The sequence below is a fragment of the Apium graveolens genome, chromosome 4 (genome assembly GCF_009905375.1).
Source record: "Apium graveolens cultivar Ventura chromosome 4, ASM990537v1, whole genome shotgun sequence".
NCBI lineage: Eukaryota > Viridiplantae > Streptophyta > Magnoliopsida > Apiales > Apiaceae > Apium > Apium graveolens.
In genome coordinates, this window is record NC_133650.1 from 164,543,546 (window position 1) to 164,565,523 (window position 21,978).

Consider the following 21,978-nt stretch of genomic DNA (forward strand, 5'->3'; position numbering starts at 1 on the left):
TGGAGGCGAATGAAAGTAGCAAATATCTGGGACTCCCTAATTTGCTAGGTAGAAAGAAGTCAGTTCTGTTGGGATATTTGAAAGACTGCTCTAAAACTCGGAGTTGGGATGGCAAATTTGTGTCACGAGCAGGAAAGGAAGTGCTGATTAAGTCTGTTGTGCAGGCTCTACCTTCTTTTCCATGTCGGTGTTCTTGCTCCCCTTAGAAATCACAAGAGACATAGAAAAACAACTTTCCATGTTTTGGTGGAACACGGGGGGAGAAAAATCAAATATAAACTGGATGTGTTGGGATAAAATGGTGAAGCATAAATCATCAGGGCGAATGGGGTTTAGAAACTTCAGGGACTTCAACGTCTCTATGTTAGGTAAACAGGGGTGGAGAATCATAACAAATCCAAACACTTTAGTTTCCAGACTGTACAAAGCACGGTATTTTGTGGACACGGATTTCCTTAATGCGAGTAGAGGGCATAACCCCAGCTTCATTTGGAGGAGCATCCTCGAAGCAAGGGATTTACTGAAAGAGGGGATTCGTTGGCGAGTGGGTTCAGGTGAAACAATTCTAATCCGTGACCAACCTTGGTTGCTGTTGGAGGATAACCCTTACATAACTATAAACCATCAGGCCTTGGAGAACAAAACAGTGGCATCACTGTTGCGCACAGATATGAAGAAATGGGACGTAGATATAGTGAAAGACATTTTCAATGACAGAGACCAGAGATGCATTCTCATTATCCCACTAGTTGCAGATAATAATGCAGATACCATGTACTGGAGACACGAAATCACTGGGATATACTCTGTAAAAAGTGCCTACAAACATTTGCAGATGCAGAAAGGAGTGTGGAGTGTAGAGGACAAGGACAGCCTATGGAGTTTACTGTGGCAAATCAAAGCACCTCCAAAAGCATTGAACTTAGTTTGGAGAGCACTTGCTAACTGCCTACCAACCTTGGTCAACTACAACATAAACAGGTTACAGTTTTAGCTAGATGTCCAATCTGTGATAGTGAGGCTGAAACCATACTACATAGCCTGGTAACCTGTACATTGAAACCACAATGCTGGTCAATTTTAAGTGATAATATAATCTATGAAACAGCTATGGATTTTGCGGAATGGTTGAATCATGTGCTTAAAGTCAGTTCTAAAGATCATAGCGCGGAGAAAGTCACTTTGTACTGGGCTATTTGGCGTGCTCGAAATGAATTTGTCTAGAATCAAAAGTCGTACGGTGAAAAGGATCGTTGCTTAAGCTAAACAGGGCCTTACACAAAGGAAAGCAGCCCAAGATTGGTTATATTATGTTCCTCTCCAGCCAAATATTGAGGGAGATGGAGCTTCTACTTGGATCAAACCTCACACAAATACAGTTAAGGTCTCGGTTGATGCAGCTATCTTTCAGGAACGACAAGAGACGGGAGTTGGACTAATAGCCAGGGACTCAACGGGAAGTTTACTTCAAACCAAAGCTGTGATTCATACAGGTCAGTTTGCACCTATACTTCCAGAAGCAATGGCGATAAAGGAAGCCTTAAGTTGGATAGATGAAATGCATTTGGGAAGCACCATAATTGAGTCGGATTGCTTAGTAGCTAGTCAAGCGATCAGATGTAAAATGCCAATGCGTTCATACTTTGGCCAGGTGATTGAGGATTGTCGTAGACATATCTCTTTTACAAACAATATTTCATTGTATTTTATAAAATATTCTGCAAATATGGTGGCTCACACATTGGCTCGAGTATCAATTGTTTTAATCTAATTATTAATCTTTTTTTTAAAATTTTAAAAGTGATGAATAATTTGCAAGATTACTATTTTGAGGTAAAAATTTTGAGATTTTTGTTTCACTGCCATTCTGTTTAGTTTTTTAATATCTTATAATATCTGATGGTTAATTTTATCGATGTTAGTAAATGAACTGTGATAAGTTATGAACAACATCTATACTTTATAAAACTATAACGTCAAGCACAAAAACTATTTTAAAATCTATGTATTTAATAACGTTATTGAGCAAGATCAATTATTTGACAATTAACCGTAAATTTAAAATTGTGCAGTATATATCGAATAAACTTTAATTGAATCGCATTTCAAGTGATAATCTAAAAATTTTATTATATAAATTTATATAACATACATTAATTTTTGTTATACAAAAAATGTAACAACGGATAATTGGTTTAAAATATCAATCTCATGTCTTATCTTATATTAATAGTAAAATTAATTAATATGAAATAAAATATTTATTAAATAATGTTTATATAAAAGTAAATGAAATTGCTGATTTTCATTACTTTTTTATGTTAAAGTGTTTAGGTACTGATTTGATCATAGATTTTAACAATACTAACGTGAATAATAATAAGATTTCAATGAAAATGTATCAATTTTCTATATTTTATTTTAAACGGGTAGATATTATATGATACAAACAATTATATAGCTTGAATATAAATTACGAATTTTCTAGTTTGGACATTTCTTGATTCAAACGCTCCCTGAACGCTCGCACATCAAAAAAATGTTCGGCAATTTCATTTACTTTTATACAAACATTATTTAATTAACATTTTGTTTATTCTATTAATGTAAATTAAAAAAAATAAGACATGAGATCGATATATTAAACAATTTTTTTTCGTTAATTTTTTCGTATAAAAAATTAATGCATGTTACATAAAATGTATAGAATAGTTTTTTTGTATTATTACGTGAAACACGATTATGTTCATGTTTACGTAATATATAATGTAAAATTTTCAGTTTACGCTATTAATTGTCAAATAATTGTTCTCGCCCGATAACATTATAAAAATAAAGTTTTTAAAATAATTTGCATGCAGCTCGTGACACTACTTTATATCCTAGTTTTTTTTTGAAAAACGTACTTTGTATCCTAGTTATAAATACGTCAAGAGTTGACATGGATTTAATTGCAGCCAAAATGAGTCAACGACAATCCTTTACGGCAGTTCTGGGGAGAGCCCAATTGCTTGTTTTGGGTTGGACCTCCAATGACGACCCTGCCATCGATCTTTTAAAATAATTGCATCTAATGTTGCATGAGTTCTAAAAAAAGGACAGTCTCAGCAGGGGCCCACGTCCATTTCATTTTTCTTCAATTTTTTAATTTTACTTAATTTTCAGTTATTTTATTACTTTATATACTACTCCCTTCATCCCTTTTTAGTTATCACATTTCCATTTATAAAAGTCAAATTGACCAAATATTAAACATTACTCTTATATTATTAAAAAAACTAAAAATTATATATTAAAATAGATTAAATCTACTTTCTGGTAATGTAATCTTTTTATTTTGTTCAATTATAAAATATTTATAAATTTCGATCAAAATTTAGTCAATTTGACCGGGTCAAATTCAAATGTAACAACTAAAAAGAATTACCCCATTACGTAGGAGGACTAGGGTCATTTTTTCCTAGAACTGATTTTCATGCATGATAAACCCATTAAAGCAACTCCAGTAGAGGTGTCAATTTTTACGTGGCATGACACTCTTGCATGTTAACATGTTGTGTATTTTGTGTATTTAGACTATCATTTTCTATTATCTATTATCTACTATATCTTAATCAGTAGTAGTGAATGCACCCTCGAATTAGTACTAAAAATAACACTATTGCAAGTATTGATAACCCATATTTTTGAAATTTGAGCAGTGGGTCGACCCATATTCCTAAACATACTAATTTATATACAAATCAGCCTAGATCCATAGACTATCCAATACTTACATGGGTTTTAAAATTATTAAAAATCAATTTATCAATATTAATAATATCAAACCTATTATTAAAATATATTTGTTATTATACCATATCAATCATAGATCCATAATACACGTTAACATAAAAATTCATAATCAGAGACCTAATATTCTTCTTTGTTAGAGGCCATATGCATGAAACTCAACATTTGTATACATCATCATCTTCTATTGAATTTCTATTACTGATGATCTGTTATCTATCGTGCAAACATGTACATATTGTTGTTAATATTTTAACAAAATCCTCTTTTTATTATTTTGCAGTAATGATCTAGACTAATTGGATAACATTAAAGCTATGAATGGGAGCAAACATTCTACTACCTTTCAAGACAACGGGTCTGGTATGAATCTGCATAATCAAATTATGTCACAGAATTTAGTTTTAAAACGTTATAGCGTGTTTAATTCATAATTGGTATTGATAGTTTATAGTCATCGTTGACACTTTTATTATATGTTTTAGCCGTTAAGCGATGAGGTCGTGGACATATATGAGTTCCGATTCTTGATAAGTGGCATTTTATACCACTTAGAACGTCTTAAAATGGCTTAAATTGGTGTCTTGAAATCAAGTATTTTGTGTATTTGATGCGTTTTCTAGTGTTTATGCATTTCAGGGTATTAGTTGCATTTCGGGGGAGGAATCATGAAGAATAAGCCTTGGCATGTGTTCACCATTGCGAGAGGAAAGGAATGGGCAGAATACGGCGAAGAAACGGAGCAAACCTGGATTTTTTCCAGTAGAGGCCTGCGCGCCCGCGCAGTAATGCTGAGCGGCCGCGCAGCAACCTGCGCGCCCGCGCAGCTATGCTGAGCGGCCGCGCAGGGTCGGGGAAAAAGATAAATTATTTTAGACTTCTACTTCTGTTTGGCTTCCAACTTCTATGTAATCTGAGTTTTATGGGACTATTATATAGGTAGATTTGAGACGTTTTCACAGAGATTATTAAGAGGATTATGTTTTAGATTGTGTTTTACGCAAGAAGCGAAGGAGATAAGGAAGAAGACCGATTTAGCACACCGTAACGAAGAGGAAGCATATTTTCTTGTGATTCTTGTTTCGTTGTAACGTTGGATGCTAGTTTTCTTACTTTGACTTATTTACTCTTGTGACGTACTCTGTTTTAATATAATTAGTTTAGTTATTATTTTCTTGTGTTTATTTATCATGATTTCATATGAACCCATGATGGCGATAAGTTCTATTATGGGCTAATCGTGATCATGGGGTTGCAACGGATTTATTATGGAATTCTTTAGTTAATTATTTAATACTTTAGTGTGTGATGATTTCATGATATCTAGTATTGGTTGTGCGTATTCGTCTTATGTGCGTCGCGAACATATAAGATAGGGTGTTAATCTCTTGTGAAGCGACGGTGGATCTTGAGATTTAGAACTTGCCATGCTAGCATAGGTTCATGTACGTTGAGCATGATTAGTGGGTAACTCTAACAGTTTTATTTGCCCTATGTAATCAAAAGGAATAACTTGAGCTTAAATCGTTGTGTTGTCAATTTCTGTAGACATATAGGAACTCAACATAATTGATGACTATTCAACTTCTATCTTAATTGTGGATGCTTGGTAGAATGGTATTAGTACAATGAAAGTTGGCTTTTATCAGTTTCGTGTTATTCGATTAATATCATCACTGTCACATGCTAAAGGTAATAACAATGGCTATAGAAGGAAGTAATAATGAAGTTGTGATCTCATGAGTGTTTTATTATTGATAAATTGAAGTGTTAGTTAAGTGGTTAATTAAGTAGTTAATTATAGTTAATATTTAATCAACAATTTTAAGTGTTATTATCTTAACATTGAGAAGTAATCATACATTGGTGAGTGAGTTTAATTAGACAATAATTTAGTCTGAGTCTCTGAGGGAACGAACTAGAAAATATTCTATATTACTTGCGAACGCGTATACTTGCGTAAATATTAGTGCGTGTTTTCGCCCTAACAAGTTTTTGGCGCCGCTGCCGGGGACTCGGCGTATTTGTTTAGTTTATGTACTTACCATCATTGGTCATTAGGACTCAGTGATTAGGACGTAGTAGTTACTTACTCTTTTCGGTTGTGTTTCAGGTACTTTAGCAAGCGTTTATGCAAACTCGTTCTCGTGCTCGCAAGAGGACTTTAGATACAGCTGAGGAGACAGACGCAGTTCTTGATATTCCGGAGAAGTTAGATTTTGAGGATTCGGATTCAGGAACTGAGCAGAAAGAACCAGTAAACATGGGAGATCGTATTGTTCAAGCTGATCCAGCTCTTATGGATTTTTCTCGGCCTAAAATTGATGACATTCAGTCAAGCATCCTTCATCCGGCTATTCAAGCTAACACCTTTGAAATCAAGCCGGGCACTATTCAGATGGTGCAGAATTCTGTTTCTTTTGGAGGAGCGGCAACTGAAGACCCCAACATGCACATAAGGAATTTTGTCGAGATCTGCAGCACTTTTAAGTATAATGGCGTGACTGATGAGGCTATCAAGTTGAGGCTTTTCCCATTCTCACTGAGGGATAAGGCTAAAGACTGGTTACATTCTAAACCAGCTGGGTCCATCACTACGTGGCAAGATCTTGCGCAAAAGTTTCTGGTGAAGTTTTATCCAATGGCAAAGACTGCTGCTATGAGGAGTGCTCTTACTCAGTTTGCGCAGCAACCTACAGAATCTATGTGCGAGGCTTGGGAACGCTACAAGGAAATGTTGAGAAAATGTCCACATCATGGAATGCCGGATTGGATGGTGATCACTGGTTTCTATAATGGTTTGGGGGCCCAATCTCGGCCCATGCTCGATGCAGCAGCTGGAGGAGCCTTATGGGCTAAAAGCTATACTGAGGCGTATAATCTTATAGAGACGATGGCTGCAAATGAGCATCAAAACCCAACTCAGAGGATGACGTCAGGCAAGGTAGCAGGTATTCTGGAAGTTGATACAGCCACCGCTATTGCAGCCCAGCTCCAAGCGCTATCAATGAAGGTTGATTCTCTGGCTACGTATGGAGTTAATCAAATAGCTATGGTTTGTGAGCTTTGTGCAGGTTCTCATGCTACGGATCAGTGTTCTCTTGTCAACGAATCTGTTCAGTATGTGAATAATTATCATCGACAACAGCAGCCTGTGCCAGCGACCTATCATCCTAATAACAGAAATCATCCAAATTTCAGCTGGGGGAATAATCAGAATGCTATTCAGCCACCATATCAGCAAGGAGTGAGTAAACAGTTTAACCCACCTGGATTCCAGCAACCACAGCAGTATGCTACAAGGCAATCATATCCTCAACAGGAAAGTACAGCTGCACCTACTAGTGCTGATTTTGAGGAACTTAAGCTGTTGTGCAAGAGTCAGGCGGTTTCTATCAAGACCTTGGAAAATCAAATTGGTCAATTAGCCAATGCAGTACTCAATCATCAACCTGGCACTCTTCCCAGTGACACAGAAGTACCAGGCAGGAAGGAAGCTAAAGAGCAAGTCAAGCCTATTACCTTAAGGTCTGGAAAACTAGCTGATGCTGAAAAGGCAAAAGAAGTAGAAGCTGAAATTAGAGGTGAAGAATCTAAGCAAAAGGAGAAAGTGGCGGAACCAAGGAAGACTACTGTTGAACACACTCTGCCTGAGGCTAATACAGGGGAGAAACAGCTCTATCCTCCACCACCTTTTCCTAAGAGATTGCAGCAACAAAAGCTGGATAGACAGTTCGGGAAGTTTCTGGAGGTGTTCAAGAAACTTCACATCAATATACCTTTCGCTGAGGCTCTGGAACAAATGCCTAGTTATGCGAAGTTTATGAAGACTATTCTTTCAAGGAAGGTGAAACTGGATGACCTTGAAACCGTTGCTCTCACGGAAGAATGCAGCGCTGTTCTGCAGCAAAAGTTACCACCAAAACTGAAAGATCCAGGAAGCTTCACCATTCCTTGCACCATTGGCAATCTAACTTTTGACAAGTGCCTTTGTGATTTGGGAGCAAGCATTAATCTGATGCCGTTGTCGATCTTTAAAAAGTTGGATCTGCCTAATCCAAAACCCACATACATGTCGCTACAATTGGCTGACCGTTCCATTACTTACCCAAGGGGCATAGTTGAGGATGTGCTCGTCAAGGTGGATAAGCTCTTTTTTCCAGCAGATTTTGTTATTCTGGATTTTGATGAAGATAAGAAGATTCCCATAATCTTGGGGAGGCCTTTCTTGGCTACTGGCCGTACCTTGATAGATGTGCAAAAGGGTGAACTTACTATGCGGGTCCAAGATCAGGATGTGACCTTCAACGTATTCAAGGCAATGAAATTCCCTACAGAAGATGAGGAGTGCTTAAAAGTGGATGTGATTGATACTGCGGTTACTTCGGAACTCGATCACATGCTAATGTCTGATGCATTGGAAAAGGCCTTAGTGGGGGATTTTGAGAGCGATGATGAAGATAGCAACGAGCAATTACAATATCTGAACGCTTCTCCCTGGAAGCGAAAGCTGGACATACCATTTGAATCTCTTGGTACTTCTGACCTTAAGAATGCTGAAGGGAAGCTCAAACCATCAATAGAGGAAGCACCTACCTTGGAGCTCAAACCATTACCTGAACACTTGAGGTATGCTTTTTTAGGTGATTCATCTACGTTACCTGTTATTATTTCATCTGACCTTTCAGGTAGTGAGGAAGGCAAGCTCTTAAGGATTTTGAGAGAATTCAAATCGGCTATAGGATGGACCATAGCAGACATCAAGGGGATAAGTCCTTCATATTGTATGCATAAAATTCTGCTAGAGGAAGGTAGTAAGCCAACTGTGGAACAACAGCGAAGACTGAATCCCATCATGAAGGAGGTGGTGAAGAAAGAAATTCTGAAATGGCTAGATGCAGGCATCATTTATCCTATTTCTGACAGCTCGTGGGTGAGCCCCGTACAATGTGTACCTAAGAAGGGAGGTATCACTGTGGTCGCAAATGAAAAGAATGAGCTCATCCCTACTCGAACAGTTACAGGATGGAGAGTATGCATGGATTATAGAAAATTGAACAAAGCCACAAGGAAGGATCACTTCCCCCTTCCATTTATTGATCAAATGCTTGACAGATTGGCGGGTCATGAGTATTTTTGTCTTCTGGATGGTTATTCCGGGTATAATCAGATTTGTATTGCACCAGAGGATCAGGAAAAGACTACCTTCACTTGTCCATTTGGCACATTTGCTTTTCGCAGAGTTTCGTTTGGGTTATGTGGCGCCCCGACCACTTTTCAGAGATGTATGATGGCTATATTCTCTGACATGATTGGAAATAACGTCGAAGTGTTCATGGATGACTTCTCCGTCTTTGGACACTCATATGATGAATGTTTGAATAATCTGCGCGCCGTACTCAAAAGATGCGTAGAAACTAATTTGGTGCTTAATTGGGAGAAATGTCATTTTATGGTGCGTGAAGGCATTATCCTTGGGCATAAGGTCTCTAGCAAGGGTCTGGAGGTGGACAAGGCCAAGGTGGGAGTCATTGAAAATCTTCCCCCACCTAATTCTGTGAAAGGAATCCGTAGTTTTCTTGGTCATGCGGGTTTTTATCGGCGATTCATCAAGGACTTTTCAAAGATATCTAAGCCGTTGTGCAATTTGCTTGAAAAAGATGTGCCTTTCAAATTTGATGATGAATGTTTGGCAGCATTCGAGACTCTCAAGGAGAGTTTGATCACGGCACCAGTCATTACAGCACCAGATTGGACAGAACCATTTGAGATGATGTGTGATGCGAATGATTATGCGGTAGGTGCAGTTCTGGGACAGCGCAAGAAAAATCTCTTCCATGTGGTCTACTATGCGAGTAAGACTTTAAATGGTGCCCAATTGAACTACACCACTACTGAGAAGGAGCTTTTGGCTATAGTCTTTGGCTTTGAGAAATTTCGATCTTATCTGCTTGGTACGAAAGTAACAGTATTCACTGATCATGCAGCTATTCGCTATCTGGTTTCTAAGAAGGATTCGAAGCCGAGACTCATTCGTTGGGTGCTTTTACTTCAGGAATTTGAGTTAGAGATCAAAGATAGAAAAGGTACTGAGAATCAAGTAGCTGACCATCTCTCTAGGTTGGAGAATCCCGATTCTACTTCACAAGATAGGACGTTAATCAATGAATCTTTTCCGGATGAGCAGTTGTTTGCAATTCAGGAGGAAGAACCATGGTTTGCAGATATTGTAAACTATCTCGTCAGCAATATAATGCCTCCTAATTTGACATCCGCTCAAAAGAAGAAGTTTCTGCATGAGGTGAAGTGGTATATGTGGGATGAACCATATTTGTTTAGACAGGGAGCTGATCAGATCATCAGGAGATGTATCCCGTTCTATGAGACGGAGGGGATATTACGAGACTGCCATTCCACGGTTTATGGGGGACACTATGGAGGTGAGAAGACGGCAGCTCGTATTCTGCAAGCAGGTTTTTTCTGGCCTACTTTGTTCAAGGATGCTCATCAGTTTGTTTTAAGGTGTGATCGTTGCCAAAGAGTGGGAAATTTGTCAAGGAAGGATGAAATGCCATTAAATGTGATGCTTGAAGTCGAGGTCTTTGATGTATGGGGAATCGATTTCATGGGGCCTTTTATCTCGTCTTGCAATAATCAGTACATCTGGCTGGCAGTCGATTATGTCTCAAAATGGGTCGAAGTTAAAGCTTTACCGACAAATGATGCAAAGGCAGTACTAAATTTTCTTCATAAGCAAATTTTCACAAGGTTTGGAACACCTCGGGTAATCATAAGTGATGAAGGATCACATTTTTGCAACCGTAAGTTCACTTCTATGATGCAGCGTTATAATGTGAATCATCGAGTAGCTACTGCCTATCATCCGCAAACAAATGGTCAAGCGGAAGTGTCTAACAGAGAGATAAAGCGCATTCTAGAGAAGGTTGTTTGTCCGTCAAGGAAGGATTGGTCTTTAAAGCTCGATGAAGCTGTTTGGGCTTACAGAACAGCATACAAAACTCCACTTGGGATGTCACCATTTCAGTTGGTGTACGGTAAGGGATGTCATCTACCATCGGAGCTTGAGCATAAGGCCTACTGGGCATTGAAGAAATTGAACCTGGATTTAGATGCAGCTGGTAAGAAAAGAATGCTTGAGCTTAATGAACTTGATGAATTTCGACTTCAAGCGTACGAGAATAACAAAATGTATAAGGAAAAGGTGAAGAGGTAGCACGATAGGAAGCTACATCCTAAGTTATTTGTGTCAGGGCAACAAGTTCTTTTATTCAACTCTCGGCTCCGACTTTTTCCTGGGAAGTTGAAATCAAGGTGGTCTGGACCTTTTATTGTCAAAACTGTGTTTCCACATGGAGCGGTGGAAATTTTTGAGAATGATTCGGACCAAGCATTCAAGGTTAACGGTCAGCGGTTGAAGCACTACTATGGGGACGTGGCAAACCGAGAGGTGGTTAGTGCCATTTTGTTGACTACTTGAGAAAGGTACGGAACGTCAAGATAATGACGAAAAAGAAGCGCTGCGTGGGAGGCAACCCATGAATTGTTGTTACAGGAACCCTTAGAAGTTAATAACCTATCCAAAAATACAAAAAAATCAGAAAACAGGGGCTGAAAATTTTTTTTTCCAGTGACCCCCTGCGCGCCCGCGCAGCTAAGCTGAGCGGCCGCGCAGGGGTCGAGGACCAGAATTTTTTTTACAGTTCAGAAAAAAAAAACAAACAAAAACAGAAAAACAGTTTTAGCCCATAAACCCACGAATTGTTCCCACTACCCCATCATTTTATCCCTTAATTCCCAAAACCTAATCTAATCCACACCCTATATATACATACACCTATCCTACATATCTCCCACAAAACTTCCTACACTTAAACCCTCTCACAAACATCAAAAATCAGTTCTTACATACTTTTATTCACGAATCAATGGCACCCAAGAGAGCACGCACTATTGACAGCAGCAGCACAGTTCCTATTGCTGATTCATCGAGGGGTACTGCTGCAAGGCCTCGGTTAACTGACAGAGCTGCGGAGGAGGAGTACACTAGGCTGATGGGGAAGCCGATTCTGAAGGAGAGGGGGTTTTTACCATCAGGGAGGGATGGTGAGTTGTTGCCCATGATTGCAGAGAAGGGGTGGATAGCTTTTTGTGAGTCACCCGAAGCAGTACCGATGAACGTTGTTCGCGAGTTCTACGCGAACGCGAAGGCTGAAAAGAATGGGTTTTCTGTGGTCCGTGGGCTAACGGTTGATTATCATCCTGCGGCGATTCGCCGTGTGATTGGACAGCGAGAGAGGAAGCCCGAGGAGGAGAACTGGAATGAAAAGACTGCTGAGGATTTTGACTTGGATTTGATTTGTGCGACTCTCTGTCGACCGGGCACAGTTTGGACCCGCAGTACAGGCAATAATGAGTATCGTCACTTTCCGGCGATCGCCATGAACAGGTATGCCCGTGCATGGAATACATTTATTTGTGCTAATATTTTGCCTTCTTCGCATGCACACGAGGTCACAGTTGAGAGAGCACAGCTGTTGTGGGGAATTCTGAATGAGGAGTACTATGTGGACCTTGGTGAGTTTATCTACCAAGGAATTCTGAAGTTTTTGAGGGGAGCAAAGCATATGAACATCCTTTATGCATCCACGGTTACGAAGCTATGCCGAACAGTGGGAGTGAACTGGCCGGCTCATGAGCAGTTGCAGTTGCCAGCAGCTCCGATTGATTCTGGCACTCTGAATGGGATGCAGGAGTGGACCGGTGGTGAGCCTGAGGAGCATGGGCTGGGTTATCGTCTTCCAGGAGGGCGTCCAGCACGAGGTGCTACTATGGCTAGGCCAGGGCGTGGTGAGGCTGGTTCTTCGAGAGCTCAGGAGGGTGCTGGGATGGGTGATGCCCAGTATAGGAGGCTTTCACGGCGGATGGATGCCATGTATGAGACGCAGAGCAGGTTTGCTCAGGAGCTCACCCTTGCGTTAGGGACTGCTTTTCGAGGCCTTGGAGCTGATATCCAGTGGCCAGTTTTTGGTGAGGACTCTGCATACCCACCGCCTGATACTCCACCCACTGAGGGTAATGATGATGATGACTCCGAGTAGGTATACCCTGTGTTCCTTTCTACTACTTTCACTGAGGACAGTGAAGATTTTTAGTTTGGGGGTGGTAGTTAAGGAATATTGTGTGTGTGTCATTTAGTTGCATATTCATGATAGTTTAGTTCATATAGTTGCATAATTTATGCCATTTAGTTTTTTTGCAATGATTTGTCCCTTTTGCAATGATTTATCCCTTTTGCAATGATTTGTCGACTGAATTGTGATATTGATGCGAGTGTAGTGATAGCATTAAAGTGATATTAAGTTGTGTAGGTTGATATGCATGCTAGAAACAATTGTAAGTCCACTAAGTCTTAAAGAATGCGTAAGGGCTAGATTGTTGTTATGATTTGGTTATTTTCAAGGTCAATCTACTTATTATGCTTAGAATTCGATTATAGGTTCTTAGTGATAAAGACATGAAAAAAGAAAAAATTTTGGAGAAAAAAATATGGAAGTTGTTGCTAGTTGTGGCTAGGCGTCAAATGGCTAGTAGCCGGCTCACATATGTTGCGAGTAGTCTAGGGTTGAGCAAGATGGAGCGAAACGCACTTGCTCAGAAGTTTTTGCATAATTGATCAAGAGTGGGCTCTTTGGTATTCGAGTTATTAAGTTCTTAGGGGACTTTGTGCCTAGTGACCTAAGGCTTTTAGAGTCTGGGATCCGCTAACCTAACGCTCGTTACATGGATACCATTGTATAAGTCTTTTGTGGACCTCACTCATTGCACGGTCAAATAAGCATTTGAGTTGTAAATAAAAAGCACGATTCCGTAGTAAGCTCCAGAGTTCTTGTAGTGTTGTATATCACTTTGTGCCTAGAATTTTTATTCTTTGTATAATCGTAGGATTGCCTTGAGGATAGTCTAGTCATAGTAATTGGTCTAGTTCCGAAGCATATCTGTTAAGCATTTGCACACACCACGTTTCTGGCTGTATGTCCGTTTGCATGAGTTTATTGATCTTTAGTTGTCTAACTGCATTCGTTGAGATGTGACAATTTGGTTGGTTAATTGTAGTAAGGGGGATCGTTGCATTTTCATATAGATTGCATTCATGCATATTTTTATTTGTTTTTGAGTCTGTGACGCTTGAGGACAAGCATCGATTTAAGTTTGGGGGTGTGATAAGTGGCATTTTATACCACTTAGAACGTCTTAAAATGGCTTAAATTGGTGTCTTGAAATCAAGTATTTTGTGTATTTGATGCGTTTTTCTAGTGTTTATGCATTTCAGGGTATTAGTTGCATTTCGGGGGAGGAATCATCAAGAATAAGCCTTGGCATGTGTTCACCATTGCGAGAGGAAAGGAATGGGCATATTACGGCGAATAAACGGAGCAAACCTGGATTTTTTCCAGTAGAGGCCTGCGCGCCCGCGCAGCAATGCTGAGCGGCCGCGCAGCAACCTACGCACCCGCGCAGCTATGCTGAGCGGCCGCGCAGGGTCGGGGAAAAAGATAAATTATTTTAGACTTCTACTTCTGTTTGGCTTCCAACTTCTATGTAATCTGAGTTTTATGGGACTATTATATAGGTAGATTTGAGACGTTTTCACAGAGATTATTAAGGGGATTATGTTTTAGATTGTGTTTTACGCAAGAAGCGAAGGAGATAAGGAAGAAGACCGATTTAGCACACCGTAACGAAGAGGAAGCATATTTTCTTGTGATTCTTGTTTCGTTGTAACGTTGGATGCTAGTTTTCTTGCTTTGACTTATTTACTCTTATGACGTACTCTGTTTTAATATAATTAGTTTAGTTATTATTTTCTTGTGTTTATTTATCATGATTTCATATGAACCCATGATGGCGATAAGTTCTATTATGGGCTAATCATGATCATGGGGTTGCAACGGATTTATTATGGAATTCTTTAGTTAATTGTTTAATACTTTAGTGTGTGATGATTGCATGATATCTAGTATTGTTTGTGCGTATTCGTCTTATGTGCGTCGCGAACATATAAGATAGGGTGTTAATCTCTTGTGAAGCGACGGTGGATCTTGAGATTTAGAACTTGCCATGCTAGCATAGGTTCATGTACGTTGAGCATGATTAGTGGGTAACTCTAACAGTTTTATTTGCCCTATGTAATCAAAAGGAATAACTTGAGCTTAAATCGTTGTGTTGTCAATTTCTGTAGACATATAGGAACTCAACATAATTGATGACTATTCAACTTCTATCTTAATTGTGGATGCTTGGTAGAATGGTATTAGTACAATGAAAGTTTGCTTTTATCAGTTTCGTGTTATTCGATTAATATCATCACTGTCACATGCTAAAGGTAATAACAATGGCTATAGAAGGAAGTAATAATGAAGTTGTGATCTCATGAGTGTTTTATTATTGATAAATTGAAGTGTTAGTTAAGTGGTTAATTAAGTAGTTAATTATAGTTAATATTTAATCAACAATTTTAAGTGTTATTATCTTAACATTGAGAAGTAATCATACATTGGTGAGTGAGTTTAATTAGACAATAATTTAGTCTGAGTCTCTGAGGGAACGAACTAGAAAATATTCTATATTACTTGCGAACGCGTATACTTGCGTGAATATTAGTGCGTGTTTTCGCCCTAACAATTCTCCAAAGTCAGGACGAAAGCAAACCAGATATCCGAAGAAATATATAGCTGAGCCTGTAACAAACACCGAAGCATTTTTACTGTCTAGTGAGTACAATCTATAGATTTTATTCAACAAATGAAAGATCTGTAATGTAGCATCAAATGATTAAGTTTAATAATGTATAAATTTTGAATTGTTGGTGCAGTTTGTCGAGGTCGTGAGTCAGCTTTGGACATATTTTTACGTAATAGATTGCTCAATATAAATCGTACGGTTCAGGATAGTTCTACTGTGAAGTTAAAAAATCAATCAACTAATGAACAACGTATTTTGTATTCGTAGCATATATTAACAAATTCTAGCTATGCATCTTTCATTGTTTGTTTTTGTCATATCCATTTATTATTATGTAGTTCACTTAACAGGTATTGATAAAGAGAATTTTGCTCCAAATAGCATGGGTACGTCACTTGATGACATTATAGTATCATATATATTCTATAATATATTGCCAAAACTAATATGTGATCCGATATCATTCTTCAATTATTATGCATTCCACAAAGTTGTAATATCCCATATTCTCAATTATTATTATTATTATTATTATTATTATTTGGAATGGTTTATGTGATTTTATGTGAATTTTAGTGAAATATCTGGTAATTGGAGTTGATGCTTGGATGTTTATATATGATATTATTTGAGTATTTTCATTTTTATATGTGCAGAATAAAATATAGATAATTATGATATTTTTCTGGTAATTTTTGGACTGTTATATGATTTATAATGATTTATGTATTTATTAATTATTTTCTGAATAATTACAAAACTATTTTACAAAAACCGGGAATCGTCCAACTTCAACCGTTTTTATATTTTTATAACCCGAAACTCTTCCGAAAACTCCTTCCTAACCTAATTTGGTAATTCCGGACATTTTCCGTGTTTTAACTTTTTCAATCTGGATTACGGTTTGACCCGTACGCGTCTCGGCGTAAAATTTTCGGTACGACAATCAATAGATCAACAAAACTCGTATTCTTGAAAGACAAGAAATTTTTACATTATTTTCTCATAAAGTATTCTATAAGAAGCCCAGTTTTGATAATTATCCATATCTGTTATTAAAATTATATCATTTTATAGTTACTTAGCGGCTAAGTAACCTATTTTTGGATCTGATATGCAAAGGTAATTATCAAATTATTAAATAAATAAACTAGGTGTATGGGTTCTGTCAGCTGGATATTATTTTGTTGTTCATTACGTGTAATCGTTGGTGTTCGAGGATTATCTATATAATTGTTTGTTGAGCTGTATTGTCTCGTTATTACTTTTAAAAAAATGGTTTTATGGCAGATTTATTTGCATAAATATTCGGATTATCTCTAAAAAATTGTTTTCATGATTTTATAATTACAATAAATATTTTTGGGATTTTATAAAATTTAGAAATCAATATTTAATCGATTATTTGGGCCCGTATGATTTTCTGATTCCATTTATTTGTAAAATCCATATTAAATCCAGAAAAGTTTCAAAAATTATGAAACTCTTATTTATTTAAGTTTGGAATATTCCGAGAATTTTAAAATTTGTTTGGAGATTTTTGGATTTAATTTAGCCGCGCGTTGTTTCATTTAATTGATAGATGTGTATACGAGTTGCATTTTAAAGCTGGGTTTAAAATTATGAACACTTTATATTTATTAGTTTTATTTACTTTGGGATTCTGAAAACTATTTTTGAGGGTTTTCAAATTATTTATTCGTTAAAATGCTCGATAAATTCTTGAATTGTAATGTCCAATTTAGGGTTATCACGACATAAATAATAAAATAAAAGGGGGAAGCTATTTCAATCGAGTTTTTACCCGTTTCTTTCTTTCTCGGTTCACTGTCTCCTCTCTTAATCTCTTAATCTCTCAATTCTTTAATCTCTCAATCTCTCATGTCTCTCTCGTCTCTTTCCCTCTTAATCTCTTTCATCTCTATTTCTCTCTTTTCCCCTGTTCTTCCCTCGCTGCGCCTTGTTCTGTTTTCTCCAGCTCCGGTAAGCCGCCGCTGCTCTGCACCGTGTTCCGGAGGAATCCTCGCCCTGCTTCCCTTTTTCCTTCCTGTCGTTTATTCAGTTTTTTTTAAGCAGTTGTAGCGTATGTGTTGTGTGTATGTCTCTGTGCCGCCTGCCCCATTGTTTCCCTTGTTCTGCCGCCGCCCCTCGCTACTTTCCGGCGAGGCGGTGGCGCGTGGTGCGCGATTCTGTGTATTTACTTGATACAGTTTATGTTGCTCCTATTACTGATATGTGGTGTTGATTACTTAATATGATTTTCTTGGATTATTCATGAAATATTCCAATGAAAATTTTGATGATTATTTGATTAATTATTTAATTATTCGAAGGTTATATCGGTGAAATCTGTGTTGGAAACCCGACTTTATCGGGTACCCGCGATTTCGCCGCCGTCGGCAATGAGCATGGAGAGCCGACGGTGGGCTATGATGAATATTTCTGAGCCCTATGATTTAAAATACAAAATACGAATAAAATTTATAAAATGTGAAATAAAATGTAAAAATGCGAGTATTAATTGATAATTGTTTTTAATTGGTGTTTGTGAATTTGCGAATTAATATTGTGAACTGAAATCAGTGGTTGGGAATTGGATTGTAGTTAATTTGAATTCGGTTGTGATTGATTTGATGTCGGGAAATTCGACGGGTTAGCCGATAATTAAAGGAGGTGCTGCCCAATTTTCGGAAAATTAAATTACGGAAATGCGAGGCCGAACACAGTAATTATCGAAACGTCGATCAATTATATATAAATATTTATACGAAACCTGATTATGTGTTGTGATGAAATACTTTGCAAAAACCGATAACCCTAATTTCGAAAAAGGACAGATATACATATTTTCCAAAAACGAACACTGAACCGGTTTTCGAGAATGTGAACCCTAAATGATATGTGTATTATTATATAAAATATGTTACGAGTCGGGCTATGTAATCGTAAGGGTAGAACTGATAGTGAGGATATGCCAAGTTTAAGCGATCGTCTAATCTAGGGTATTTCAACTCTATGGGTTCCAGATGAAAGAACCAAGTTCCAAAGTCGGTGTAGGAATAACCTGGAGTTTGGTAGGAAGAGCTCTGCAAGATGCGGGTCATTCGAGACCATTAGAACCAGATGTAGGATAAAGAGTGAAATGGAATAGTGATGGTTATCTGGCTTCTAGAAATCGCAGGAACAACATATAAATGAATTATCGAGATAAAGAGACGATGATGTTTTGAAACAAAATGTCAGAATAGATGCGTCATTGCGAGTGTGACTAACTTCTAAAAACCCAAAGGCAAGTATTTCTATCATCACTTATTGTTCAAGTGATATATATTTTGAATCCTATTATTCAAATATTGCTTTCCCTATTCTCAGTTCAAAATAGATAAATGTTTTATATATCGCTGAATTAAAATGCTTATTATGCAAGTACCCTCTGTTATTCTATGTTTAGAATAGCTAAGTGATTTTACTTATCAAATTACTGGATTTATAATTTTTTTGGATTTTGAGAAAGATGATTTTGTTGTGAGTATTTATTCCCTAGTGAATGGGGGAATAAAATTATTTAGGATGTCGATTGATTCAGCTCCTTTTTCCATAAAAAGGTTTTAAGATTGGAATGGTTACTGGTTACTGGTTACAGCGTAGGTGATCGAGATATCGGTCCAGCTGTAATATCTTTCAAGGCGAGTATATGCCTTTTCTGGCGCCCTATAGGTACCGTATGGCTGTGGGATACGGGTAGTACCTATATTTACGGTATGGGTGCGGGATACCGGTGTTGTTTCACGACTGATCATCGGGAACAACATGAAATATAATTGGTTCCAATCTAAATTGATATCTAAATTTCTTTATTATTTTGATAATCATAGAATAAATGATTTATCAATTATTTCTGTTTTGGATTAAAGGTGAAATACAGTTTTTATTCAGATTTTGATTTATGCTGATACTTACTTTGTTGTGAACTATCAAAGGTGGTATTAGTATAGATGATTGATGTTGACTTCAATATGGGATGTTGTGAGCATCAAAGTTCCTATTGATATCTAATTTGATATGACAACAAAATGAGTTCGATTTTGAACAAAGTTTGTGATTCCATCCATAATCATTGCTTCTTGTTATTGTCATTTACGATATTTCCATAAACATTATTTTACGAGTTTTATTCTCGTCAAGATTCAAAGTATTGCTGAAGCATTTTGCTCAAAAATATCAAAATGATTTTGAATACAATTAAGGAACCAATTCTGGGATTCCTCAACTAAAATTTTATGATTCAGCAACTATGATTTTTAAAGATTCTGCTCTATTGCAGACATCAGTTTTATATCAAAAGACCCTATATATGTTATAATGAACTTACTCAGCATTTCTTCCGCTCATACTTGCCTGTTTTCAAATTTAACCTCCAGTGAGGATTAACTTGCGCTGTTTAGCTGCGTAATTCGAGGAAGCAAAGAAGAAGCTTTTGGAAGGTGATTGGTCCAGGGTTTGCGGGCTAGTGTAAGTTCTATTGTGTAAATCTGTTTATATTATATTGTATTATATTTGTGTTATTTTATTTGGGCCTAGTATACTTTATTTCGAAGTTATACTAGTGGGTTTAGTTTTGAGTTGGAATTTATTAAAAAGAGTTTTAAAAGAAAGTGAAAAATTATTTATGGAATTTAGATATCTTGTTTCTAGAACTGTAACCTTAAAAGATCTTGGAATAGTTTGGGTTCATTATGCTAAATATCTTCCGCTGGCATTTATTTATTGATTAAACAGGTTATTTTAGATTGAGGTTTAGGTTTCATAGTGACGACCAAATCCCCTGATCCCGGATTTGGGGGCGTTACAAACGTGATATAAGAAGATATTCTACATCTAGCAAGACCTCAACAATAATGTCATCGAGATCTCTTATTGCCAATAGTTGTATGTTATTTAGATACCATTTAGTTAACATTTAGTATGTTACATCAATATCTCATATTTCTAGTTTACGTTCTAAATTTTTGTTTGTCATTATAAGGTTTATTTTTTAATTATTTTTTTATTTCTAGGCTCTGGTAAAGCTATACAGAATCATACACCGCTTTGCAATAACAGCCAAATATTATCCTGTATATCTAATCGTAAGTGTTCATTTCTTATTTCCTTTTTAATTCACATAACATATATATATCATACTTTACGTGCAACTATGCTTTACGAACTGATTTATGTAGGTACCACTCTGCCTTCAATTGTCAAATCAAATACTAAAAATAAACAAACTTCTAATGGTGGTGCTGAATCTGTATTTATTGGCAATAGAATTCTAACATGGTTTATTTATGATATATGTACATCGTCTATGTTCATATTTATGATATATATACAGCGTCATAATAGACAAAGAAAAAATAAAGGAAAATATTGATCATGCTTCACAAAGTATGAGAAGCTTAATTTTGTTATGTTTACCTTATTTCTATGATAGCCCATTAGTATAACTATTCTTATTTTCTGATTGAATTGGTTTGTTTTTTTAGTAAATATTATACCTACATTCCTACAGATTTGTCACGTAGGCAGAACTCCATTATGAGCAACTATCGATTACCTTCTCCCATGGCTGCCAATCTCATTAATAATTTTGATGAAGCATATGATGACCCACATGTGGAAGAACAACTTCTTGACGAAGGTATTTTGATTATTGTTTGTTCAAAATTATACATGTCATGTTTCACACAATTAAATAAATTTCATCTATTATATTTTTTCTAATTTGTTTTGATTATTATTCTTATTTACCAATTGAATTTGTTTGTTTTTTTGAGTAAATATTATATCTTCATTCATGCAGATTTGTCACGTAGGCAGAACTTCAATATGAGCAATAGTCGATTACTTTCTCCTGTGGCTTCCAATCTCATTAATAATTTTGATGAAGCATATGATGGAACGAATGTGGAAGAACAAATTTTTGACGAAGGTATTTTGATTATTGTTTGTTCAAAATTATACATGTCATGTCTCACGCAATTAAATAAATTTCATTTATTATAATTTTTGTTTATGGTTGTTATGAAGAAGCTGAATACGTAGATTTTCCTGGGATTGATCTTTGGGAAAGTTAAGTTAATATTGGTCTGCCAACCTCTACATGTGTGAAGTGTAGTTCCCTTATGTGGAACATAGAATGGAACAACAAATCCTTCAAAAATAGTTCGCCTACTTTCTCTCCATGCTGCAAAAATGGACAGGTTCAGCTCCCAGCTGAGAAATAACCTCTTGAGCCTTTAAGATCCATGCTATATGGAAATGATAGGACAATCCACTTCAAGATAAACCATCATCTTTACAATTCATTATTTGTGATATGTTCAAGTGGTGGTAAAATGGATCATAAAATTAATAATGGAGGAGCTCCCTATTGCTTTA

At 36.9% G+C, this 21,978-nt stretch overlaps 1 protein-coding gene and 1 non-coding gene across 2 annotated transcripts; one reads left to right on the forward strand and one right to left on the reverse strand.

The window, feature by feature from the left end:
• Window positions 1–298: 298 nt before the first annotated feature.
• LOC141719122 (uncharacterized) lies at window positions 299–21,674 on the forward strand. Its single transcript, XM_074521504.1, has 6 exons — window positions 299–981; window positions 1,086–1,218; window positions 1,325–1,619; window positions 21,110–21,238; window positions 21,401–21,529; window positions 21,628–21,674. Exons 1-6 carry the CDS (start codon window positions 299–301, stop codon window positions 21,672–21,674), a joined length of 1,416 nt encoding a protein of 471 aa, XP_074377605.1.
• Window positions 6,449–6,555, reverse strand: LOC141722330 (small nucleolar RNA R71). The gene has a single exon (XR_012575351.1). It is a non-coding gene; the product is annotated as a small nucleolar RNA R71 (small nucleolar RNA).
• Window positions 21,675–21,978: the final 304 nt, after the last annotated feature.